Source organism: Neopsephotus bourkii, unplaced genomic scaffold (assembly GCF_033783945.1).
Source record: "Neopsephotus bourkii isolate Nb327-2 ecotype Australia unplaced genomic scaffold, CSIRO-AGI_Nbou_v1 NB_272, whole genome shotgun sequence".
NCBI classification, from domain to species: domain Eukaryota; kingdom Metazoa; phylum Chordata; class Aves; order Psittaciformes; family Psittacidae; genus Neopsephotus; species Neopsephotus bourkii.
This window is the reverse complement of record NW_026900781.1, coordinates 7,050,927-7,072,537: the sequence shown is the minus strand read 5'-3', so window position 1 is coordinate 7,072,537 and position 21,611 is coordinate 7,050,927. Positions and strand designations below refer to the sequence as shown.

Sequence of the window (21,611 nt, the reverse complement as noted above, 5' to 3'; positions counted from 1 at the left end):
GGAAATAGTTTACCCTGTCTCCAGATTTGGCTCAGCCTTTTTCCCTTTTTTCCTGATTTTCTCTATTTTTTCTCTTGTTGCACAGGTAAGGAGGAACAGATTTTTACTAAAGTAAATCAGAATAAAGAATAATTCTAATTACTCATTGAAAACAGAAGAAATGACTACTCTGGTAGTGTGGAAAACATTAAAATGCCTTACTTTGAAAGAAATAAAGAGAACATTTAGTACAGCTATTTGACCTTGTTCTCTCCAGCTCGACTTTGTTTTTCCCACTGTATATTTGTAATAAGATAGTGACTGTAATAAGGGTAAAACCCTGTTCCCTTTGTTTAAGTGTAAAACAGACAGGTGACATTTTATCAGCATGGCAAACATTTCAAATGTCAGATATGTTTGGGTTTTTTTTAAGAGTGTAGCTCAGATCAAGGACTGGAAAAAATACTCTGAGAAAGGGGAAGAGAAGGTAAAACCCAACTGAGATAAACTGTTCCACCTAAAATAGGTACCATATTCTGAACAAAAGATTTCAATCATGTGAACCATGGGTACCAAGACTTTAAAAAATATTAAATGCATGAAGTATGGATGCTTTACTGCAAAACCCAAACAAAAACCCAAACATTTTGCTTATAAACTCTGGAAGTTCATGTCAAGAACTAGAAAATACAATTTTCTGTGAATGTATGAATGTATGTACAAATGAAATGTGATCGTAATAGTTTAACTAAATTTAAGAAGTTCCTTACTGTAGGAGAACAATGCATAACAAAGGCAGATCATATTTTGAGTCAAATGAACAGTAATTTTTTAAACACCAAAATGAAAACATTTGTGTTTTTAATATGCATTTAAGTGAGACAAAAATATAACTGAGACAGATGTAGCATTTCTTATCATTTTACCTGGATTTTCCAGAGCCAGTTAAAAAGTGTATGCTACTGTTAACAGGAATATATAAACATTAGATATTGCAAATTTATTTTTGCCTCATTCACTTAGGAAAAGTTGCGGTGTCTTTTTTGCTACTTCCCAGGATGATTAGGCAATTTATTAGGGTAAAAACATTCATTACTTTTAATCAACAGATCAGTTCAGAGGTATATGTATTGCCAGAGGTTTATATCCTTATAAAAACTTCAGCAACACCAGCATCTACTTTTAATCTGAGAAAGTAGCTGCCTTCATGCTGAGCTATTCCGTTTCTTTTTCTTCTTTTGCAGTGGAGCTTCCAATTTTTGCTTCTCTGGAGCAATTTTTCTTTTTCTTTTTGCTGTTTTACCACTTTTATCAGTCCAACAACCTTTGTTTTTCTGGACTATGGATGGTTTTTCATCTTCATTTGCTGAAAACAAAAAGGCAAGAAATTATTCAAACTGATACTTATGTCCAGTCTGTATAGTCTAAAATGGAACAGACATATTTGTATCTTATTTTATAAAAGGGGTTATAAATGAATTTTGTTTAGAGTGAAATGTGCAATTTATGCTAGCTTTGCCTGTGATATGAAAATATCTAGAGATCATGTAAATAGATTACAATACAGAAAAACAACAGCAAAAATCCAGACCTAGGTTAAAAAAAATAGGCCTCAGACCAATTTTTTTTTAATAGGAAAACAAGACATGCACTTCTATCAAACTATTTCTTCTTTTCTTACCATTCTCAAAAGCTTCACAGTAGCTTCCACAGTAAATTATTCCAGCAAAAAAAACCCCAAATTTCATACAATAAAAGTGAACAGAAGTTTATGTCCTCCATCATACATGCGATGGTATCAGATTGGTAAGGATATCTGTCACTTGCCAGTGTCTTATCCCCAGTTCTTCAAGATACCAAAACTTTTTCCAGTGCATACACTAAAACCGGCCCACTTAGTATATTCCATTTCACAGTCATATCAGCAATTGAAAAAACATGCAGTTCTCTTACCTTGAGACAATGTTGCAACCTTATCAGAGGTTTCTTTAATTTCTGAATCTTGGTCAAGCCAGACTGCAAGACACGTCAGCCTAGCTTTGCTATTGACTTCACACAGTAAAGATGGTACATCTTTAATCTGAATATAGAAAAAAAGATTAACTAAATATTATTTTTGTTTAAATTTACTGAAGTATTTAAAGTGAGAAAGTTTCTTACTGCCCACCTTCCACTTCCCTTCTGGTGCCTAACAATGTTTAGAACTGGAGACTGCATACCAGTTAGTGGTCACATTGTTATACTCTTATTCCCAATACCTTTGTCAGTGGTGGTTTTACAGACAAAAGTACCAATGGCTTTAAGAACATATTTCCATAAGCAAGATCAATGGTTTTCAGGCATATCGGGGTTAAGTTTAACATGAGGAATAACTATAAGGGTTAGAGACGTTCCCCCCCCCCAAAAAAAAAAAGTATAAAAGCAATTAATGGTTTCATAATTTTCTCCAGAGTAGTAGGGGTTTATTTTGTACAGCTAAAAAAATTTGAATTAAGTTACTGCATCAGATTCCTTTTCTCCCTTACACAGACAAGGCTGCTGATCAAAAGTAATCTCTTCAGTGTTTCAAATTGGTTAACTGCAGTTTTATCAGTCAGCTCTGCAAAATACTTGAACAAATATATCGGGATAAAGTATCACAAATGTGCAACGTAAGCATCAGCCTATCAGAAACTACTTGCATTAGGATATTCTACTTCACAGAGCTGAACAGAGCCCACACTTATATAAAGTTTTAAAAAATGTTGCTTGCTCAGGAAGAAAATAACACATTTGGGAAAAATAAGAACGGACAAATTCAGATAAGATATATAAAGTGTACAAATGCTGTGAGGTATTTATTTGAACTAGTCAAGATACTTACAGTGAAATATAGTAGATCCTTTATTACAAGGCAGTACATTAAAAAAAAATCTGTGACTTTAAAAGACAAGCCCAGAGCAAACAATAAACGTGGGAAATGTTAAAGATAAGACAGGATTCCTTATTGAGCTGTGCTACTCAGAACCTTTTGAAAATACAGGAAAGTACGCAGTACATTAACCTTATTTTTCCAAAAGGACAGCCTTTGCCTCCTCCATGAACAACCACACCCCTTCAACCCCCAGAGTTTAAAAGAGCAGCATCAGTCATCAACATTACAAACATTCACAGCAGTCCTCAGAACATAATGTAACTGATTAGATAGGCATTACATCTGGCCAGGCAGGTCTGAAGGGAAGCATGACTTAGAAAAACAGGAGATGAGATCTCTGTAATACCATTACATTTTATAGTTTGTTTAAAAAAAATTACAATACAGAAATATGCAAGTGCATAAAAATACGTGCATATACATACACATCTCTACTGAACATAACATGAAAGAAGATCAAAACATCCAGATTTCAAGCAAAATTTCCTCAGGGACTCAAAATTATAACAGAACTCTGCAATTTTGGTTGTCTGATATAATTCCATAAATGTAACAAGCAGTTAAATAGACCAACCTTATTAAGATCCAGATTCCACATTTTAATGTAACCATCACTGCATGCAGTAACAATAATGTGCTGTCCTTCTCTTTCAAAACTATAGATATCTTTTATTCTGTGAAGAAAATGTAGTACTTTGTTACTTTATAGCATGGCAGCTCAGTTCAGAACAGAAATCTGACAGAAATTAAAAAGATGGGTAGGCAACAGTTTAAAAATCAGTTTGAACAGAAACCCAGAGAAAAACAGGCAGAAACAGTAATATGTTTTGATGGCTCTCATTTACAGTGGGAATGCCTGTCTTTGATAGGCTCGTTAGGATTCAATTCAGAACACTAAAACTTTTAAGCACACACCATTAACGACATCAATATATTTTAGCTAATGCTTTTGTGTTTTGATAAACTAGAAGCAGCATTTGGACAAATACTGTGTTCAGTAACAACAGAGATATGTGATTACCCTCCTCTTGTCTGAAAGAAGTACAAGTGGTTTATTTTATTTAAGCATTAGTAAGACTGGTTAAACATCGTTTAGATGGGCTTGCAGGAAAATACTGGTACCTAGTTTCAGAAATGCAAAGACCACACACATAGAAGTGTGCAACTCATAAATTTAGAACTGTAGTATTTCTAATTCTATAGCTTATTGTTTTGCAACTTGCAAGGACAGCACAGTATTCCTGCTCATACTAAAAGCAGACAAGTCTGTCGCAAATTTAGCACATAAATAAACGTTCTACACTAAAACAATACCAAAAGTAAAATATGCTGAACATTGTAAGTCAGTGAACTTTACTGAGTACTCAGCATTGCTATAAATATTTAAATAGTAAACAAATACAGAATACCTGTTTTCATGAGCTTTGAATTCACACAGGCATTTTTGAGAGTCACAGCTGTAGAACCTTATAATTTCATCACCTCCAGCTATGGCAAGAACAGAATCCTTGGAATGGGGTGAAAAAAAAGCAATTAATTTCATGTGCTTCAAACCAGCTAATTTCCCATCACCTTTCTGTTTTCAACTTACTGTAATAAATCTAAGTGAAGAAATTCTCTTCTCTGTTGTGATAGTGCCAGTGATTGAAGCTGTGTCAAGTTTGTAGATATCCACTTTATTTGTTATCACAGTCACATACTTCTCTCCATCAGGGGACCATTTAATTATGTGGGCATCTGTACATATTGATACATCAGTATACACATGTACACAAGCTTTTTGCACTTAATATTGCATGAAAATCTAAAAGTAAGAATTTTTAGAACCTGCTAGACACTATTTTCTACCTAAGCCTGAGAAAAATTCAGGGAAAAAAAAATAACTAAAAAAAATTAAACAACTAAAACAATACTCTTCAATGTTTATTTCTGATTATCAGAAGTGTATTATGTAAGTGTCCTGACATAAAATTTCAAGCGGTAAAAACATTTACTTTAGTGTTACTGTGGTTTCCTTTCGGTAAATGATTATTATTAAGGACATAAGTCATATATGCTTGCCTGCTTGTGCAAAAAAGACATTGTGGAAGTTGCTTGCAATTAACTGTCTTGTTGTTTATTCCAGTTTACTTTTCTTTAAAAGAAAAAAAATAGATCTAATTCTACTTTTTTAGTGGATTTAGACTGATCAACTCACTTTGCTTCAGGTTTTTGATAAAGGCTGATCGTCCTTCTACAAGATTCCAAGTTCTGAAAGACAACAGTAAATAAAGTGCATTCTGGTTAAAACAGCACAATGAAACTGAACTGCTGTCTGATGACATGAGGCATTCAAAGGAAGCTTTTAAGCATCTCTGTGCCTTCTTAATGCAAGAGAAAGTGATGACTTCACATACCACTTGCAGACTATAAGGTTGAATTTGTAATATTTATTTTAGAACCCACCATTAACAGTGCAGTGCAGAAAGGAGCCCAATACCAATTTGTGCTGTTAAAATAGCATTTTATATATTTAAAACCCATATATAAAGCAACATATAAACACTCCAAGTGAAAAATTACTTTTCTTACACTAAGCAAAACCTGAGAGCTTTCAGAATAAACAAGTGTTCCAAAATGCACATATAATTATACATCTAAAAGTGACTATAAAGAGTCAGAGCACAGGAAGAAGCTAGGAAAAGCAAAGACTGTTTTTAAAAGACTTAAAAATATTGCTGGTACCTAGAACATAAGAAGACAAAACAATGAATCTCTGAACCATATATTGTGCAAATACGGTTTATCAGTGTTGCAAAGTCTAGTCCCAAAATGGAATTGTTGCTTATAACAATTTACTAAGAGTTACTGTATTATGACTCTCAGCATTCCTTCATCAGTTTCAACTCACCTTAATGTTTTATCTGTTCCTACTGACAAACATAATTTCCCAGAAGGATGGATAGAAAGAGATGTCACATGCCCCCTGATAAAACCAAAACAACGTGTTAGCCACATATACTCTTTACAAGGAAAATAAACATCAAAATTTATGTGAATAAGCAGAATTAGGAAACTCACTTATGTGCCTTAATAGATTTCAGGCACTCCCATCTCTTTGTGTTCCAGATACAAATTACCCCATCTTCAGCCCCACTCAGTAGATGTGCAGTACCATAGAACTCCAGACAAGTTACTGTGCCTAAAAATGAAAGCCAGTACTATTAACAATGTTGTACATACTGAACAGTTACCACACAGAGAACGTATGAATTAACAGACAAGCTTATAGCATCAAAACATGCCAGCTATTACCCCACCCTTAGGAAAATCTGCATTATTTCTTAAGTATTTCTTCACAACCCCCCCAAGCTTTCCTGTTATATTGAACCACTGATGTGGTTCAATATATCTATCAGCTGCCTGATAGCCAATACACATCTGAACTCTATCTGGTCCATTCTCTGAAACAGCAGCAATCAACCACTGTGGCACAGAGCTTCTATCAGTGATAAATGCTCCTAAAAAGCCCTGCTTTTGGCACACAGCTGAATTTGTTGCACATGCTGCTTCCCATAAGTACCAGATTTATCATAAGCACCAGATTTATCATATGTGAGTTGAACACAGGTAGCATGTTCAGTCTAGCTCTAAGTACTTTGGCTATCAGGAGAAAAAGGACAATCAAGATTGAGCTACAAATGACGAAAACATTAGTGTTTTGTTTGGGTTTTTCTTGTTTGTTTGTTTGTTGTTTGTTTTGGTTTGGGTTTGTTTGTTTTGGTTTTTTTTTTAATTATTGAAAGCAGCCTTGTGGAGAAGGACCTAGGGGTGTTGGTCGATGAGAAGCTCGACATGAGCCAGCTTCAGTGTGCACTCACAGCCCAGAAAGCCAGCTATATCCTGGGCTGCACCAAAACCAGTGTCATCAGCAGGTTGAGGAAAGTGATTCGCCCTCTCTCCTCTGCTCTTGTGAGACCCCACTGCAGTACTGCATCCATCTCTGAGGCCCCAACATAAGAGGGATGAGGACCTATTGAAGTGAGTCCTGAAGAGGGCCATGAAGATGATCAGAGGGTTGGAGCACCTCTGCTATTAAGACAGGCTGAGACAGTTGGGCTTGTTCAGCCTGGAGATGAAAAGGCTCCCGGCAGATCTTTTAGCAGCCTTCCAGTGTCTAAAGGGGGCCTAAAAGATATCTGGAGAGGGACATTTTTTAAGGGCATGTAGTGACAGGACAAGGAAGAATGACTTTACACTGATAAAGGGAAGATTTAGATTAGATATTAGGGTGAAGTTCTTTACTATGAGGGTGGTGAGACACTGGAACATGTTGCCCAGAGAAACTGTGGCTGCTCCACTCCTGGAAGTGTTCAAGGCCAGGTTGGATGAGCAGAAGGTTGGAACTGGATGATCTTTAAGGTCCTTTTCAATCAAAACCGTTTTCTGTGATTCTATGATTCAGATGGCCATTAACTGACTACACAGCTGTAATTCAGGAGACACAAAGTGGGAAATGTAGCAGGTTAACTCTTGCTGGCAGCAGCATCATCTTCTCACACACAAGCTCTCTTTTGTATGGCTCACGTCACACATCTGTGACAGGACAAAGACACTGGGAAAGATGGTTCTTGGGAGTAGGCATGGTCTAGATAGTGTCCTGGTAGACCAAAAATGGCTTATGAGGCATTTGTGGGCCATAACTTCATAAACAGTTAAACCTAAAAATAATTGGAAGCAGCTGTATTTGTGGAATAATACCCAAAATAATTTTTGGATTTTTATGCTCAAAAGCTTCCCTTGGTTGTATTGTCAGACTTTGATGGCTGCAACACCATCACTATTAAAGACTTATTAAAAAAAAAATATCCACTTTCCTTCCTCTGACAAGGGCCAGTTTTTCCACTGTAAGTTTCTAACATCAATGCTTTTTATGAAGAAAAGCTCCCTTACCATTGTGCTGCAGCAGCGCCCCATGTTCTACCTTCTTTTTCATGTCATAGATTTGGATTGTCTCATCTTTGCTCCCAGTGACCACATATCTGTTATTCACAGCTACCGCTGACAACGAGGCAGTGTGTGCATGATGTGTAAAATCAGGGGCAACCGTCCAGGACTGTAAATGAAAGACAAAATAAACATGTCTCTCTGAAGCTTAACTTCGACTTCATCATCCCGTACTTTCGTTTTCTTTCAAGCGAAACATTAAAAAAATTTATGTGTAAAAGGCAAAGAAATTACACTTAGCTGTAAGTATAATGGCATCTGACTGAATTAATGTGCTCTTAGGAGATTAGTCTGAACAATTAAGAGTGCAAACCGCCTCCTGTAATGAGCGTTGGGCTTAGATGAAGCTGCATGTGAAAAAGGATCTCCACAGAGATAAATCTCTTGGACAAGGGAGGCGGATTTTCCCTATTTTCCACCATTGCAGGCTGGAGACACGCCTTCCACCTGACACCAGCCACGCGAGGCACTGTGGCATCCATCCTCTGCATTGCTGTTTATTGCCAGCTCCGCGCTGAACGGCTGCGAAGAACGAGCTCACCCCGCAGCCCCCTGCGACCACGCGGCCAGTCGCTTCCCGGAGCTCCCCCGGCAGCCCTGTCCGCTTTCGGGCTCGAGCAGCAGAGTGTGCGTGGGCCGCTCCCACACCGGCGCCAGCAGCGAGGGGCCGAGCCTGCGGCTGCCAGAGCCTGCCCCGCCCCCAAGGCGCTTTAAAAGCGCGGCCTGCGCCCGGCCCCACGGCCGCGCAGCAACGGATGGGTAAGTACTTGGGCCCGTTCTTTCCCCTGCTCTCCCCCTCATCCCTCAGAGTGGGTTGGCGGGCAGCCGTTAAGGTGCATCCGCTTCCCTCCCGTTCCCGCCGCTTCCCCCACGTTACCTCGGTGGGTCGCACAGTGAACCCGAAGAGAACCTGCTCGTAGCAGCCCGCTACCAGCTCCATTACACCCCAAAGCGCGGCACTAGCTCGGGGCCCTGCCGCCCTCAGCCGCGGTCCGTCCTCCGCGCTGCCTGCGCCCGCGCCGGTTCTGGGCCCGTGACTAGAGGCCGGCAGTGCTCCGTCGGGGAACGTTCTGCTGTCTCCGACAGCCGTCGCGGAGGAGGAAGTGGTCTGGGGTGGCGGCCGCGTGAGCTCCGTGGGTCAGGCTCCTCTCAGGGCAGCCCAAACGGGAGGTCCTCACGGGGCGGAAGCGGGGTTCGGCCGCTGCTGATGGCGGCGCGGAGGATGAGAGGCGTTAGTGCTGGGATCGGCTGGTGGGGGAGATGGCGTGTGAAGGGGCACATCGCGGTGACCGAGGCCGGGCTGTGGGGGCAGCTGGCGGGAAAGGGAGCGCGAACCGATCCACTGCGCGAAGGGAGGAGGGAGCGGCATCCTTCCTCCCCCGGGGCCTCAGCCTTCGCCTCACGGGCGGCTGGGCCGCGGGCGGGGCGGGGAAGCCTGGCTAGGCCCGGCGGCTGTTGGGCCTAAGCGACCCCGCGGCCGGTGGCAGCGTAAGGAGCGCCGTGGCCTTCCCGTGAGGGCCCTGCGGGGTTTTCCTTATTTAGTGTTTTTTTTTCTTCCGCTTCGTGTCTTATCGCGTAGCACAATAAGGGGGAAGCGCGGCTGCTGCGGAGGGCCGCGGCCGGGCGGGGCGCACTTCTTGTCGGGCGTCGTGGCTCGTCCCTTCCCGTCGTGCCGAGTGGCTGATAAAAATGCGTCACGGCAAGATGCGGCCCTGGCCTGGGCTCGGCGGGTCCCCGCTGCCCTACCCGGCTCCGCCTTCAGTGTGAGCGAAATTAACGGCGAGGGGGGCGGCTCGGCCTCCACTTAGCGGTGCGAGCACAGGCGATTTTATTTGCGAATGGTTTCATCTGCCTTTTTGGCAGTGCAAACGGAATACATACAAACGTGGAATAAAATGGTCTGGTGAAATGCGTGTGTAGTCCAGTTAAAGAGGTAGTTGAATTCTGGAGGTTAAAGCTGCCCTACTACTTAGATGAAAACTAGCTGTGATTGTAGCTACAGTTAAGGCAAATGGAAAAAAAACAAAACACAAAAACCTAAGTTAATGCATGCTATTTTAACGACTTTTTAAATATTTTTGCATTTTAGTGAAAAGATCAAGAGGCAACCTTCAAGATCTGACAGGGAAAGAGCACAAAACTGCAATTTTGCATCAAAGTCCTCAGTAACTGATTGAGAAACAGTTGCATCACTCACCTTGCAACAGCTTTTTGCAATAAAAGGGCTTTGTCGTGTGTGCCATCTTCTGCTAAATCCACACAAGTAAAAAGTGGTAAGTTAAAAATATTATAAGGTTGTGAATTCAGACATTAATATTTCAGTGTTTAGAGCATGGAGGGGTTTATGGTTCCTTTTATCAAAAAGTCATGCTTGACTTAGAGAAACATCACTATGTGGATGTTTTTTAAAAAGTAATGCTTCACTTACAGAAACATCACTATGGATGTTCTTATTAATAATGACCTTTGACAGGATGATGTTGCAGATGTTCAGGTAATGAGCACAGTTAGGCTTAGTAAGAGGGCATATACAAACTTCACTAGTATATGCTTGTATTTAAGGGCTTGTTTCTATTTGACTGCTTTCTTGGGCTCAGAAAGAGTGCAGGGATGAAGTAATGACATGCATGGTTGCTCTAATTATGACATTGCTATCCTGTGTCAGGTCAGTTTAATCCATTTTCAGAGGTAATGGAGGTAAAAAATGAGAAATTGTGAATGAGCAGCTGTATATGAAAGTAGATGCAAAATATTTTGCAAATGAAACATTTCTATATCAATTGATATGGGCTGGATGACTAGGGTAAAAGGCTTAGAGGCCATAGGAATCAACTAAGAGGTATGTATGTCTTCAGGAAAGTGTATTTACTGGTTTAGTGATAGCAGTAAAAGGTCATTGGTTATTGCCAACTCACTGGTAGTGAGTGAAATGGAAGAGGAAAAAGAGAAGATGTACCTGAGAAAATGTGCAGAGAAAGATCATGTTTACCTGTACCCTTTTGGTTTATTTATTTTGTTCTTTAGCATATAGAAGATACCACTGCTTGTTTTTAGCTGTGTAATTTGTGGTAAATCAACTTTTAATTTAGCTAAAAGGAAAGAAAAATCACCCGAAGGGCTGTACAAAATGTATTGAAGCCTCTATCTGTGATGTCTTGTTTTTAAACTATTTTAGAATGTGGACTTTGTGTTACTGTGTTATATGTAGGTATTTCAGAAGTAAGGTTAAGGTGTAGGTGACTTAAAAGCTCTCTAATTTTTTAGTGCATTTGATAGGGGGAAAACTTTGTAGACTATTGAATTTTAAGAAAACGATGACTTCTAATCATAATCCTATTCGTCATGTACTGTCTTTATTGCTGTTGCTTTAGCAGTGAAAAGTTAGAACTTGGAAATCAAAGTTCTGAATTAATAACATTAAAAATGTAAGGCAAGGTGAACATCTTTGTAAGTAATTTGTCCGAAGGCTCAGATTCTTCATCTACCTCTTCCTCTCCCACATATTTTTCAGCTGAAGAAGCTGAAACTGAACCTGTGCCACCGTAGTCTTCAGGAAGGGCGGAAGACAGTTTGAGCCATGGCAAGCCAGGTAAGATCATTTGGTCAGAAATTTAGGCTTGCAGTGCCTAAATGGATTCCAGAACCATACTCAGAATTTCTAGTAACTGTAAAGCTGAAATAGCTAGCTTGCTCTGAGTTGGGCATTCTTTTAGTCCTATGATTGCTTCTGGCAATGTAAGTGGTGGCTGTCCTCGGAACACCTAATTGCATCAACTGAAGCAGGTTGGGGGCATAACATTAAGTTTTCCAGTTTGGATTACTTGAGCATGAGTTCTTCTGAAGGACTTTGTGCATAACACTCTCTATATAAGATACCCATAGAGGTGTTCTAGCGGAAGAACGTTAAAGCGTGCGTAAGTAAAAAATGTTGCAAAAAACCATTCTTATTTTTTGAAGTCTTTGTTCTTCAGAACCTTAAGCGAGGGAGGCAGCCTTTGTTAATATGGCTGTTGTCTCCCTTGTCTTTTCTGTAGTTGCCCCACTTCCTTTTTAAACTGTGTTTCTTTGGGTTTTGGTTTTTCTTTCTTCTTCTTTTTTTTTTTTTTTTTTTTTTTTGCAAGAGGTGCTTTTTTATGCCTCTTCCTGGCCTTGCGTCTGGGTTTGAGTTTTCCCTCAGCCAAGCTAGTGCCTGTTCCAGGTCTGCTTTCTCCTTGCATTCCATTAATCGGCCTCCTGTTGTTCCTGGCCTGGGAGAGTTGAGTCAGAGCTGGGTAGTGAGGAAAGTCATCTCACATAAAAGAATCCCTAGGTGAAGGGAGACAGGGACAGCTGAGATCCCTTCTAGGCAAGAGTGATGATTTCCCTGCCTCTTCATCACTCAGACTGCTGCTGCTGCTGCAGGGTTTTTTGGAGTCCTGGAGCTCGAGTGGAACACAGTCCAGTCCTGAAGCTAATTAACATTTAGGATTGGCCAACATCGGAGTGCTGTCTGCTTTTTCCCTAATTCCAAGAGGAAGCGGTCGATCCTATAGCCAGCTTGACAAGTCAGGGGAATATGGCTGTTCATACAATCCTTTGGCTCTGTTATTTTTGCCAGGCGTTTTCCCCAGAGGCTGCTTTCCCTCATGGGAGGCGGAGGGAGAAATGGGACCCCAGGCTTCTTTCAAGGGCAAGGTGAATATGGGGAAATCACCTGTGGTGATGGGGAGTGGGAGGGAGGAATGTAAATGAGGCTAAATACTATAAAGGTGATTTTTTTTTTTCTCCCAACAGGAATTGCTGGCGAAAAAGAGAGAATGTCTTCAGGCCTACAGCTGGTGGAGAACGCCACAGAAGAAACGGAAGAAAAAGAACAAAATAAAGCCAGGAAGAATAGAGTTTGTCCCTAGTAGTACTGCAGCCAGGTAAAGAACTTCAGAAAGAAGCTCTGACCCTTTATCTGCTGAAATTAATAGTAACCAGTGAATACCATAGCTTATTTTTAAAATCCTGAAATGGTACAGCTGGTGCCTATACATTTAAGTATTGCTAATGGAAATGCATCACCAGTAGAATAAGGAAGCTATCTTCTTTGCTTCTGCCATAATTGCTAAGAAGTGGTGGCAAAATAGTTACAGTTTTTTTGAATCATGGCTGTAACTTGAGTTAATTTTTTTTATGCTTTTGTGTTTTCCTCTCCTTCAGACAATAAATGCCCTTTGAAATGCTTTTTCCTATTTTTATTGTGAAAGTGGCAGAATGGACTCAGATAAATTGAGAACTCGGTGTGAGAGTGGTGGCATTGCAGTTCTGTACATTACTTGCAGCTTTGCAGTCAGTACTGCTCTTGGAGTTTATTTCCTTACTTGTGCAGTGATAACTACCTGCCTGTATGTTAGGTACCTTAATACTGCAATCAGCTACCTTAGTCTCAAGCTTGAAAATTGTTCTCTCATCTTTTTAAAGACCAGATTATTCAATATTTGTTGGGGAGCTTACTCCAGAAGTGGATGATTTCCAGCTCTATGACTATTTCCTAAAGAGATACCCCTCATGTATTGACTGCAAAATAGCAACAGATCTGCTGGGATACTCCAGGTAATGCCTGTGAAAATTCATAATGCTGTCAATGTTTGCTTCTATAAGTAACATACAGGAACTTGCACTGGAACCATTTCTATGTTTCCTTCAGATGCGGGAAGAGAGATTAGTCTCTAGGATTATATTTTTTGTCTTTTAGTGGCATAACTACTCACATTTTTCTAAAACTTTCTGGTGTAAGCAGTTAACATAATCTTCTGTTTAGCCATATATGTGTATCTGCATGAAAGCAGTTAGATGGTGGGAGAAGGGAGAGCTGTCACCAAAACATGTGCTGCTGTGCTTACATACAGTAGTGCATTCATGTGGTCTTTTGCAGTACTGAAGACAGCAATTCCCTTTTTACATGTGGGAGAAAAGTGTAAGGCCTGGCTAATCTCAGGGTTGGGAGACTGAAACTGTATTAACAGGTAGTAAATAAAGCTTAGCAGAAGTTATACTCGCCAGGCAATGAGTCAAGCAGGGATGAGCGAGTTTACTGTTCAATGCTGGCTGTAATAGACTAATTCAAGAAGCTTCAGAGAAAGGAAGTTTAAAAAGAATGATAGTATAGTAGTAGGAGGGGGTTAATAATTAACTGCTGTAGATGCAGAAACATGGAATCTGATTACTTACACAGGTAGCAGTTAAACTGTATAGTTTCACTGGCTCTCAGCAAGTTGCACTGTAATGCTATCAAAGAACAAGCTTTTGGCCCAAGATTTAATTTTGTGAAAGCATCTTCTGTGTAAGTGCACATGCCAGAGAGGTTGCTTAGCTAATAAAAGCTATAGTAGCTGCTGTCTTCTGGGTTTTTTCTTTTTTTGTAGAAAACAAATTGAATTCATTAGCTTTGTAACTGTTATGCATACTAGAATTTGTTTTCTCCCTTTTGAAAATTGTAGAGGGTATGCCTTTGTCAGATTTGGTGAGCAAGGTGATCAGATGAGGGCACTGCAAGACTGCCAGAATGCACCAGGTCTGGGGGGAAAACGAATCCGGCTGAGCATAGGAATTTCTAAAAGGTAACAAATGAGTTGTGCATTGATACAATAATTCTAAATAATCAGATTCTTGTAGCTCTGCCTTCTTAAAGTCTGTGGCTCCTATATAATGGCTGTACACACAATGCAGTCTACAAAATAAAAAATGCAGAAGCACTATGTTTTGACTCAATGTATTCATCAACCTCTTTCAGGATTGTTGGGGGAATCTAACTCTTGAGTCTAGCCAGATCATGTAACTTGGGCTTAGCTGCTGTTGTAACCAGCCTTAATTCTTATAAGAGCAAAGCTGAATGCATTCATAGATACTTTCCAGGATTGGGCCTGAAGCAGGTAGAAGGAAGAAGTGTTTTTGCATGCTGGGGAGTGTTTCTTCTAGACCTTTCTCTCTAGTTTAGGCAGTGTAGCACATAACTGTTTTTACAGTTGGCTGGCAGAGAAGGGAGCTTTTAAGTGGAAAAATACAGAATATAGTAGGGAAGAAGCTAAAGGAGATGTTGCTGAAGCAGTTTTAGAATATTATGCTTTTCAAGTGATTGGGGCAGCAGGTAATTTAGAATGACTTGATTTTGAGAGGGTTTATTACTCTGCCTGCTCTCTTCTCTCTGTCGGTTATTTAAGGCAATTCAAGTCTATGAACAGAGAGTTGATACCAGATTTGATAAACTTTGATACTCTGGATAATTCTGTAAATGTCGCCTCTGCTTTAGAATGGAAACGCTTTTATGCAAGAGAGCACTGTCCAGAATAGCATTGACTAAATTATTTGCAAACAAGAAGAGGTCACAGAGAAACGTGTTTCCTTGTTTCTGCTGTCCAGAAGAATGTTGGCAGTACTTCCAGATTTTTCTTTCATACAGAGATGCATATAGGAGAGAAGTTAGTAGCAGAAGACTTTGAGACATTATGTAGTTGTTTGTTTACTACAGTAGTAAGACAATAGGATACCTGATTGAGAACATGTGTAGCTTCACAGTCATGAAACTAACGTAGGTATCAAAATACACATCGGTAATCTGTATCTGTTACTGAATGGCTGAGTACTATGCTTTCTCAGAATCAAAATATCCAGCCGTCAAGAGTAGTTTGTCGCTAAGACGCTTATATTGGAAACTCTTCTTTCTGAGCTCCTTCAGTTTGCATTCTTGACAGAAAGCCTGATTCTGAGTTTTCTGTAATGAGGTGAAGATGCACAGAAAGTGGACTCTGCCAACACAGGAGGCCTGCCTGAACGAAGCCAGTGAAGCAATGTCTTAAACATAGAGAATTATTTTTGAATGTGCAGCTGGACTTCGTGAATGTATTTTCATGTAGCGGGCCTCTGGTTTTGTACCTCTATTACAGACCCCACTTGTGCATTGATTCTATTGTGAAGTTGTCCTGGGAAAATGCATTCAGGTGAAAGAAAGTAGTGAAAACTAATCAGCTGGCCCTATGGTATTAACCAAACAAAAGACAGAAGGGCTAACTAAGAATGAACACATTTTTAAAGTAGCTGTGCTTGACCAATGTCTCTGCTCTTAATAAACTTGATTTCTATCAGTAGCTTGCTTGTACATCATGGTGTGTGTTAATCCGTGAAAATGATTACTTTTGGTATTGCAGATTATTTTGGTATTGAGAATTTGCTCTGTATAAACTTGAGATCTTGGGCTGTGATTTAGACTGTTGTTCTTGGGCAACTATTCAGAAAAGCTTCCTTTTAAACTTTGAAGTCTGTAAGTTAGTAAATTGTTTAACCTCAGAACTGGGTTTGAAGTTTATTGTTCTCAAATTCTAACTCTGTGTAACTTCTCCTGTTGCAGACTGAAAGCAGAATTCCAGCGGTACCAATCATACAACTACAATGATTATTACCAAGATTATCAGAACTACTACTCACAGTGGAATTACGATCCTTATGCTGACTACAACTACAGCTCCTATACTCCCTATGATAACATGCAAGCTGTTGGAGACTGCTCTTTAGGAGATACTCTTATGGCTCCAGCTGTTTTTGAGGTAAAGATACTACGCATTTGCTTTAAAGAAAAAAAGTTCACAAATTGGAAGTTGTGTGAATTGTGTGAGAGCAAAAAGTCCTAAAACTGAAATCGTGCTTTCTGCTTAGTGTGGGTGTTAAAATAACAGGTGTCATTGAGAAGTACCTCTTTAAGTGTTTAAGTACTGCATCTGTAGAATTAGAGATTAATACACCATTATTCATGTATGCCGAATAACACTTCTGATGGCATACTTGTGTAGGCTTCCTCTCTTGCTGTTTTTCTGATGTACTTTGCTTAATGCAAATTGAAGAATTATTTTAGGATGGTCTTACCTTAGATCAGCTAATTTCTCAAGTGAAACTTCCAGAAGTCCTTTCCAACCTGAACTATACTGCTACCATAAAAGTTGGTTGGTGAAATTTTGAGACTGATTTGGGAGTACAAAGTTACTTTGTATTCATGACGCTTTCCAAAATGGATTATGATTATAATTCAATTTAAGAGTTTTTTTTTTTTTCTCCTTAGGAAACTTCAGCTATGACTGAAATCAGTGATGACCTAATAACTGAAGGTAATTGAGTTTAGCCATACTTGCACCCTTTAACACTATAAGCCAATGAGTACTGCATGATGAATGCTTTGAAAATTCAGCTGATACAGTGGCATCCTCTATGTGTTAAAGTTGAGGTTAGGATTTTAAAGCTGATAGTGGTAGACCAGATCAAGTGGAATGGGACATTGTCAACAACACAGTAGGTTTCTTTCTATCTTTGCCTTCGTTCTTCTTCTGACATGGTCTGATACCGAATTTGTGATGTCTGTGTATTGATTTTGCTAAGCATATTCTGCATTAAACTCATGAATATGCAAAAGCTTTGGAGAACCCTGAGGTAAAAGCTTACATTGCAGGTCCTAAAAGGAAGATTCAGCTTGTGCCTAAAGATTTGGTACAAAACTTAATTGTTTGGCCTGGAAGGTTTTCAGGCAATTCCTTGCATAGAGACATTCTTGTCAGTGTTCAGAAACTGTCCTCTCTAACGTACATTATAGTAGAAATAAAATTAATTTGGGGAAATTTCCCTAGTTAATTACCCTTAAATCTATTCTTTATCTTGGAATGCCAGTGTAGTTCTAGCATTCTAACACAAATTCCAGAAGAAGCTGGACTTGTCAGATTTGGTAAAATTCTAGGTGAAAAAACACCTTTCTACCTTTACTATTAAATCTATCACATTTAACCAAAACACATATTATTAGTAATTTACTTCTTTTGTGTATGTGTGCATCCCTCCCACTTATCAGACTTTTATTTTCAGATCCACAACTTTACTTGGATGTTGATGAAATGAACAGACAATTTATGGAGACAAGTGAAGAACTCTATGATTCCCTCATGAATTGTCACTGGCAGCCTCTGGATACGGTCACTTCTGACATCCCCTCTGCTATTTAAGTGTCTTATATAGCATGACCGTAACGACCAAGGTGCTAAAATTACATTTCTTCTACATTACTCTAGATCATAAGTTTTAAAGCACAATGATAGGTTGGGTTTTTTTGCTATGCTTTTGACAGTTTCTGTAATTTTTTTTTTTTTTTTTGTTCAGCACTCAGAGCATCCTGAAATCATGTAAATATTCTAGAAATGTAAAGAGTTCAGTGGGGTCTAAAGACAGACTTGCCTGTGTAAATAAAATTTTTTTTCTGCAAACCTGCCAGCAAGGGATTTTACTTACATATGTGAAGCACATTCTCTTCTGGCTTGTGGAATTTACCCCTACTGCTTGTCGCAGTAGGGGTATTCCACCTGCCATTGCATGGACATCAGGAGTAGGGAAAACTAGTTCTCACATACTTCCAAGTTACCTAGGCAATCTCTTACAAGCTTTTAACACATTCGATTTAGATGGCATGTGTATAAGGGAGATGCTCCCAGAGTTTGCCATGGGAATGCTTGGGCTGCTCCTGCAGTCTGCTGGCACTCACTGTACTACTGTTGATCTTTTAGGTCAGTTAAAATTGCTTTGTCAATACATGATTTTAAACATAGATAAAGGCAAACTTCCAGCTGCCATAGCTGCAAACATTCCAAAGACTAAAGATGATCCCTACTGACAGTTTTATTCTGCCCTTCCTCCTGTTAATCTTCTCAACTGTCACTTCACAGCAAAGAAACTGGTGTAACATAATACATGCTCTTAAACCTAAAAATCCTCTTAAGAAAATAATTTTTTTAAAGGAAGAAAATTAACCATTGGAAATAAAACTATCCTAGTAAAACTTGTCACTTAAGTTGCTAAACATCTAATTTTTGTTTTCAGTTTTTGTGCTCAGGTGTTTGATAGTGATGAGGTTATAAAATTTTTGTAGTATGAAGAGTTCTCAGTATTTGAGTCAAAGGAGACTCGGGGAGATAGCAGTGAGGAAAGTTCTGCTTTAAGCTAGCAACTTCTGAGTAGCTTCTTCTAAACTCTTCTTATAAGGAAGGGTATAAAGTATTTTCCAGTCATAAGGACTTCTTAAACCCATGTGTTTGCAAAAGTATTTACTCTGCTTAATGTACATGATAAAATAAATTGGGCTGGAAACAGAATAATACTCTTCTAAGAAAACAGGTATCAGAAGTTATCAGAACTAATAGCTGTGGAAGCTACTAAAGCTAGTGAAGACATTTGCCATGTGTGTCTTTGGGGCAGCCTAAACCATAATTACTGTGACGGCAGATTAAGTTCTCTGGCTTTTTTTAATGACTTAACTACATTAAAATTGTGTTGATAATCTATGTGCTGTTCTTAAATTTGAAATGTTATATTTCAGAGTGAAGACGTGGTGTTGACAGATCATTTCTAGCTGATAACCAGATTCTATTTACAGCTTAATTTTCAAGTAGGAATATTTTTCAAAATTCCTCCCATGAAAAGCAGATGTTCTAAAACAGAAAAGGCTTTTGGAGTACTATAGGAAGTTCGGTCTCCTGGATTTTTTTGTAGATATACATGTAGGAAGAGACAGCAAAAAGTGTCACATAGGCAGGAGGAGTAGCGTCACAGTTACAGGAACTGTGTTCCCTACGGAAATCTAGTTGCAGGGTAACTGCAACTGCTTGGAGTTCAGATTTCTTGGATAAACGTTTCCCTTGTGTGAAGTGGTAAGGCTTTGGAGGGTGATGGTAGAGAGACAATTAATGAGAATGTGTCAGGAGGTGGAGTAAATAAAGAGAATCTGGGTAGGAAAGGGGGGTGCTTGTGTGCCTGCACAGAATTGTTTCAGAGGACTGCAGTAGGGAGGAAACTCAAGTTAGTAGGTGCAGACCTCTTGAATTTGGATGAGAGTATTAAAGCTTCAAAACTATACAGGATTTGGTGCCACTTCAGTTGTGGTGTGTAGCTGTGTTGCTTGAGCTGGGTAATACGAAAAGGTTTATTAAGGGATTTTGTACCAATGAAGCACCATCACTACAAGCAGCATGACAGCTTGCAGGTCTGTGCTGTATTGTATCATGCTTTAGAAGTGGCTTGCATAACATCACCTAACATTGTACTGAAGTTGCAGCAAGTAACTTGTTAAAAGCTTTTCTTGTATTACCAGTTAAAAATGAGATGCTAAAGATATGTATTGGCTCAGCAGAACTCCTATGGAGCATCTATGCTAATTTTTTGTATTTGGGAGGTTGACTGTAATAAGGAGCCCATGTAGCTATGGGATTTCACTTAAGTCTGACACTGTACTACCACAGTATGTAAACCTCAAACAAAATCGCAGTCTAGCCACCCCATTTATGCGTATTTTACCTGTTAACAAGGTCTCTGGACTGTTTCACACATGCATGTGCCTTCTGTAAGTACCCATATAGTGAAAATTCTGTGAAGGTAATGCAGTGGAAGAGGTGGTTTGGGCTGCTGTTTCACCCAACCTGAGAAATGTTGGGGCTGTATTTTCATTCAGTCAACATATGAGAAAAATGAGGCAAGGAAGAGTCTGTTGAGAGGGAGCCCATGTGGTACTGTTCTAAAATAGTTCTCTGACCTCTTTTTCTGTCTCCTGAGCCTTGCTAGCTTATTCCTACTTCCAGTTAGAAGTGCGTATGTGGGATCAAGATCATGTGTGCAGCATTTACTCTTTACAGGAAAGGCATTGTAGAATTTCTTCCCTGTATTATTGGTGTGGTGTTACCCATGAACCCCAAATACAGGAAACAGTGCATCACAACTATGAGAATATGTTGCTGAGGCTTTCTACTGAGTAAACTTACAGCTGTTCCACAACTGCCCATCTGCATTAGCTAGCTTAAGAAACACCTGAACACATGCTCATGCCTGCCATCAGTTCTACAAAGATCTGATTGCAATGGGAGCATTTAAAAACAGAACACAAAGTCTTAGTAACTTTTTCAACACCAGTCTATTTCATTTCTAGTTGTGTTTTGTCTCTTATTTTACCCAGCTGAAATGTGTGGTTGGTGGTTTGTTTTTGTTTTTTTTAAGGTTGATTGTTTTTTTTTCCCAAAGAATATCTGATACTGGTTTTATAAACTCTTCATTGCACCTAGCTGTGATAGTGCCTTTACTCAAAACCTGCTCATTTCTTTGAGTTGTGTTTTTGTTGTCTATCACTTCTCTGCACAAAGAGGTTTTTAGTAGGATGGATTGAGGGGCTACTAAACCTATAGTCAGTGAGCAGGGAGAAGGAAACAGGCCCAAAAGGGCGAGGAGTACTTAGAAAGGGTACAAAACAGTTAAATGGTACTTAAGCCATGAATGTTTCTTTTTGCAGGGATGCTCTTGGACCAACAGCTTCTTTCTAGCGCTACCTCAAAGTAACTTGCAGATATAACTCACAGGGAAGATTGATCAAATGGTGATGATCCCTATCATTCTGCTGGAGATTATATATATTTGCCTTTTGTTTCATCTTACTTCTAATAACATATTTAAGTTCAGTGACTCATGTCAATAGACATTGTTGGACTACATCAACAAGTATTTCTGAGTCATGAGTGTCATTAAAGGCATGTCACTGTATGGAAATTGTTCTAAATAAGTAAAATGGAAGTAAAATTAAGTAAATAAAGCAGCACTTGAATTTACAGAGCAAACATAATGTAGCTGCCTTTGACACCTCCATGGAAGAGAAAATCATGTGTACAGGTTGCTCAATACATTTGGTGTGCATCGGAAAGGGTGA

The 21,611-nt window shown here is 39.4% G+C and overlaps 3 protein-coding genes across 7 annotated transcripts; 2 read left to right on the top strand and 1 right to left on the bottom strand.

The window, feature by feature from the left end:
• Positions 1–38: 38 nt before the first annotated feature.
• Positions 39–8,963, bottom strand: PAK1IP1 (PAK1 interacting protein 1). 2 transcript variants are annotated; one of them, XM_061346486.1, is made up of 10 exons: positions 8,757–8,963; positions 7,826–7,988; positions 5,954–6,074; positions 5,784–5,858; positions 5,091–5,143; positions 4,485–4,630; positions 4,303–4,400; positions 3,468–3,567; positions 1,933–2,059; positions 39–1,345 (listed from the first exon to the last, which is right to left on the bottom strand). In XM_061346486.1, exons 1-10 carry the CDS (start codon positions 8,817–8,819, stop codon positions 1,185–1,187), a joined length of 1,107 nt encoding a protein of 368 aa, XP_061202470.1. In that variant the 5' UTR covers positions 8,820–8,963; the 3' UTR covers positions 39–1,184. The 2 variants fall into 2 exon arrangements, with proteins under 2 accessions (XP_061202470.1, XP_061202469.1); XM_061346485.1 differs by lacking the exon at positions 8,757–8,963 and adding an exon at positions 8,327–8,461.
• Positions 8,964–8,985: 22 nt separating this feature from the next.
• On the top strand, positions 8,986–21,515 carry LOC133208538 (tRNA selenocysteine 1-associated protein 1-like). 4 transcript variants are annotated; one of them, XM_061346488.1, is made up of 11 exons: positions 8,992–9,110; positions 9,969–10,152; positions 11,391–11,468; positions 12,477–12,553; positions 12,653–12,783; positions 13,325–13,456; positions 14,344–14,463; positions 16,248–16,443; positions 16,953–16,998; positions 17,744–17,912; positions 21,201–21,515. In XM_061346488.1, exons 4-10 carry the CDS (start codon positions 12,524–12,526, stop codon positions 17,878–17,880), a joined length of 792 nt encoding a protein of 263 aa, XP_061202472.1. In that variant the 5' UTR covers positions 8,992–9,110; positions 9,969–10,152; positions 11,391–11,468; positions 12,477–12,523; the 3' UTR covers positions 17,881–17,912; positions 21,201–21,515. The 4 variants fall into 4 exon arrangements, with proteins under 4 accessions (XP_061202475.1, XP_061202472.1, XP_061202471.1 ...); XM_061346487.1 differs by lacking the exon at positions 21,201–21,515 and having other exon boundaries at positions 17,744–18,138; XM_061346491.1 differs by lacking the exons at positions 14,344–14,463; positions 21,201–21,515 and having other exon boundaries at positions 8,986–9,110; positions 17,744–18,138.
• On the top strand, positions 11,457–17,880 carry LOC133208424 (tRNA selenocysteine 1-associated protein 1-like). The gene is made up of 7 exons (XM_061346250.1): positions 11,457–11,468; positions 12,653–12,783; positions 13,325–13,456; positions 14,344–14,463; positions 16,248–16,443; positions 16,953–16,998; positions 17,744–17,880. The coding sequence occupies exons 1-7, from the start codon at positions 11,457–11,459 to the stop codon at positions 17,878–17,880; spliced, it is 774 nt and encodes a 257-aa protein (XP_061202234.1).
• Positions 21,516–21,611: the final 96 nt, after the last annotated feature.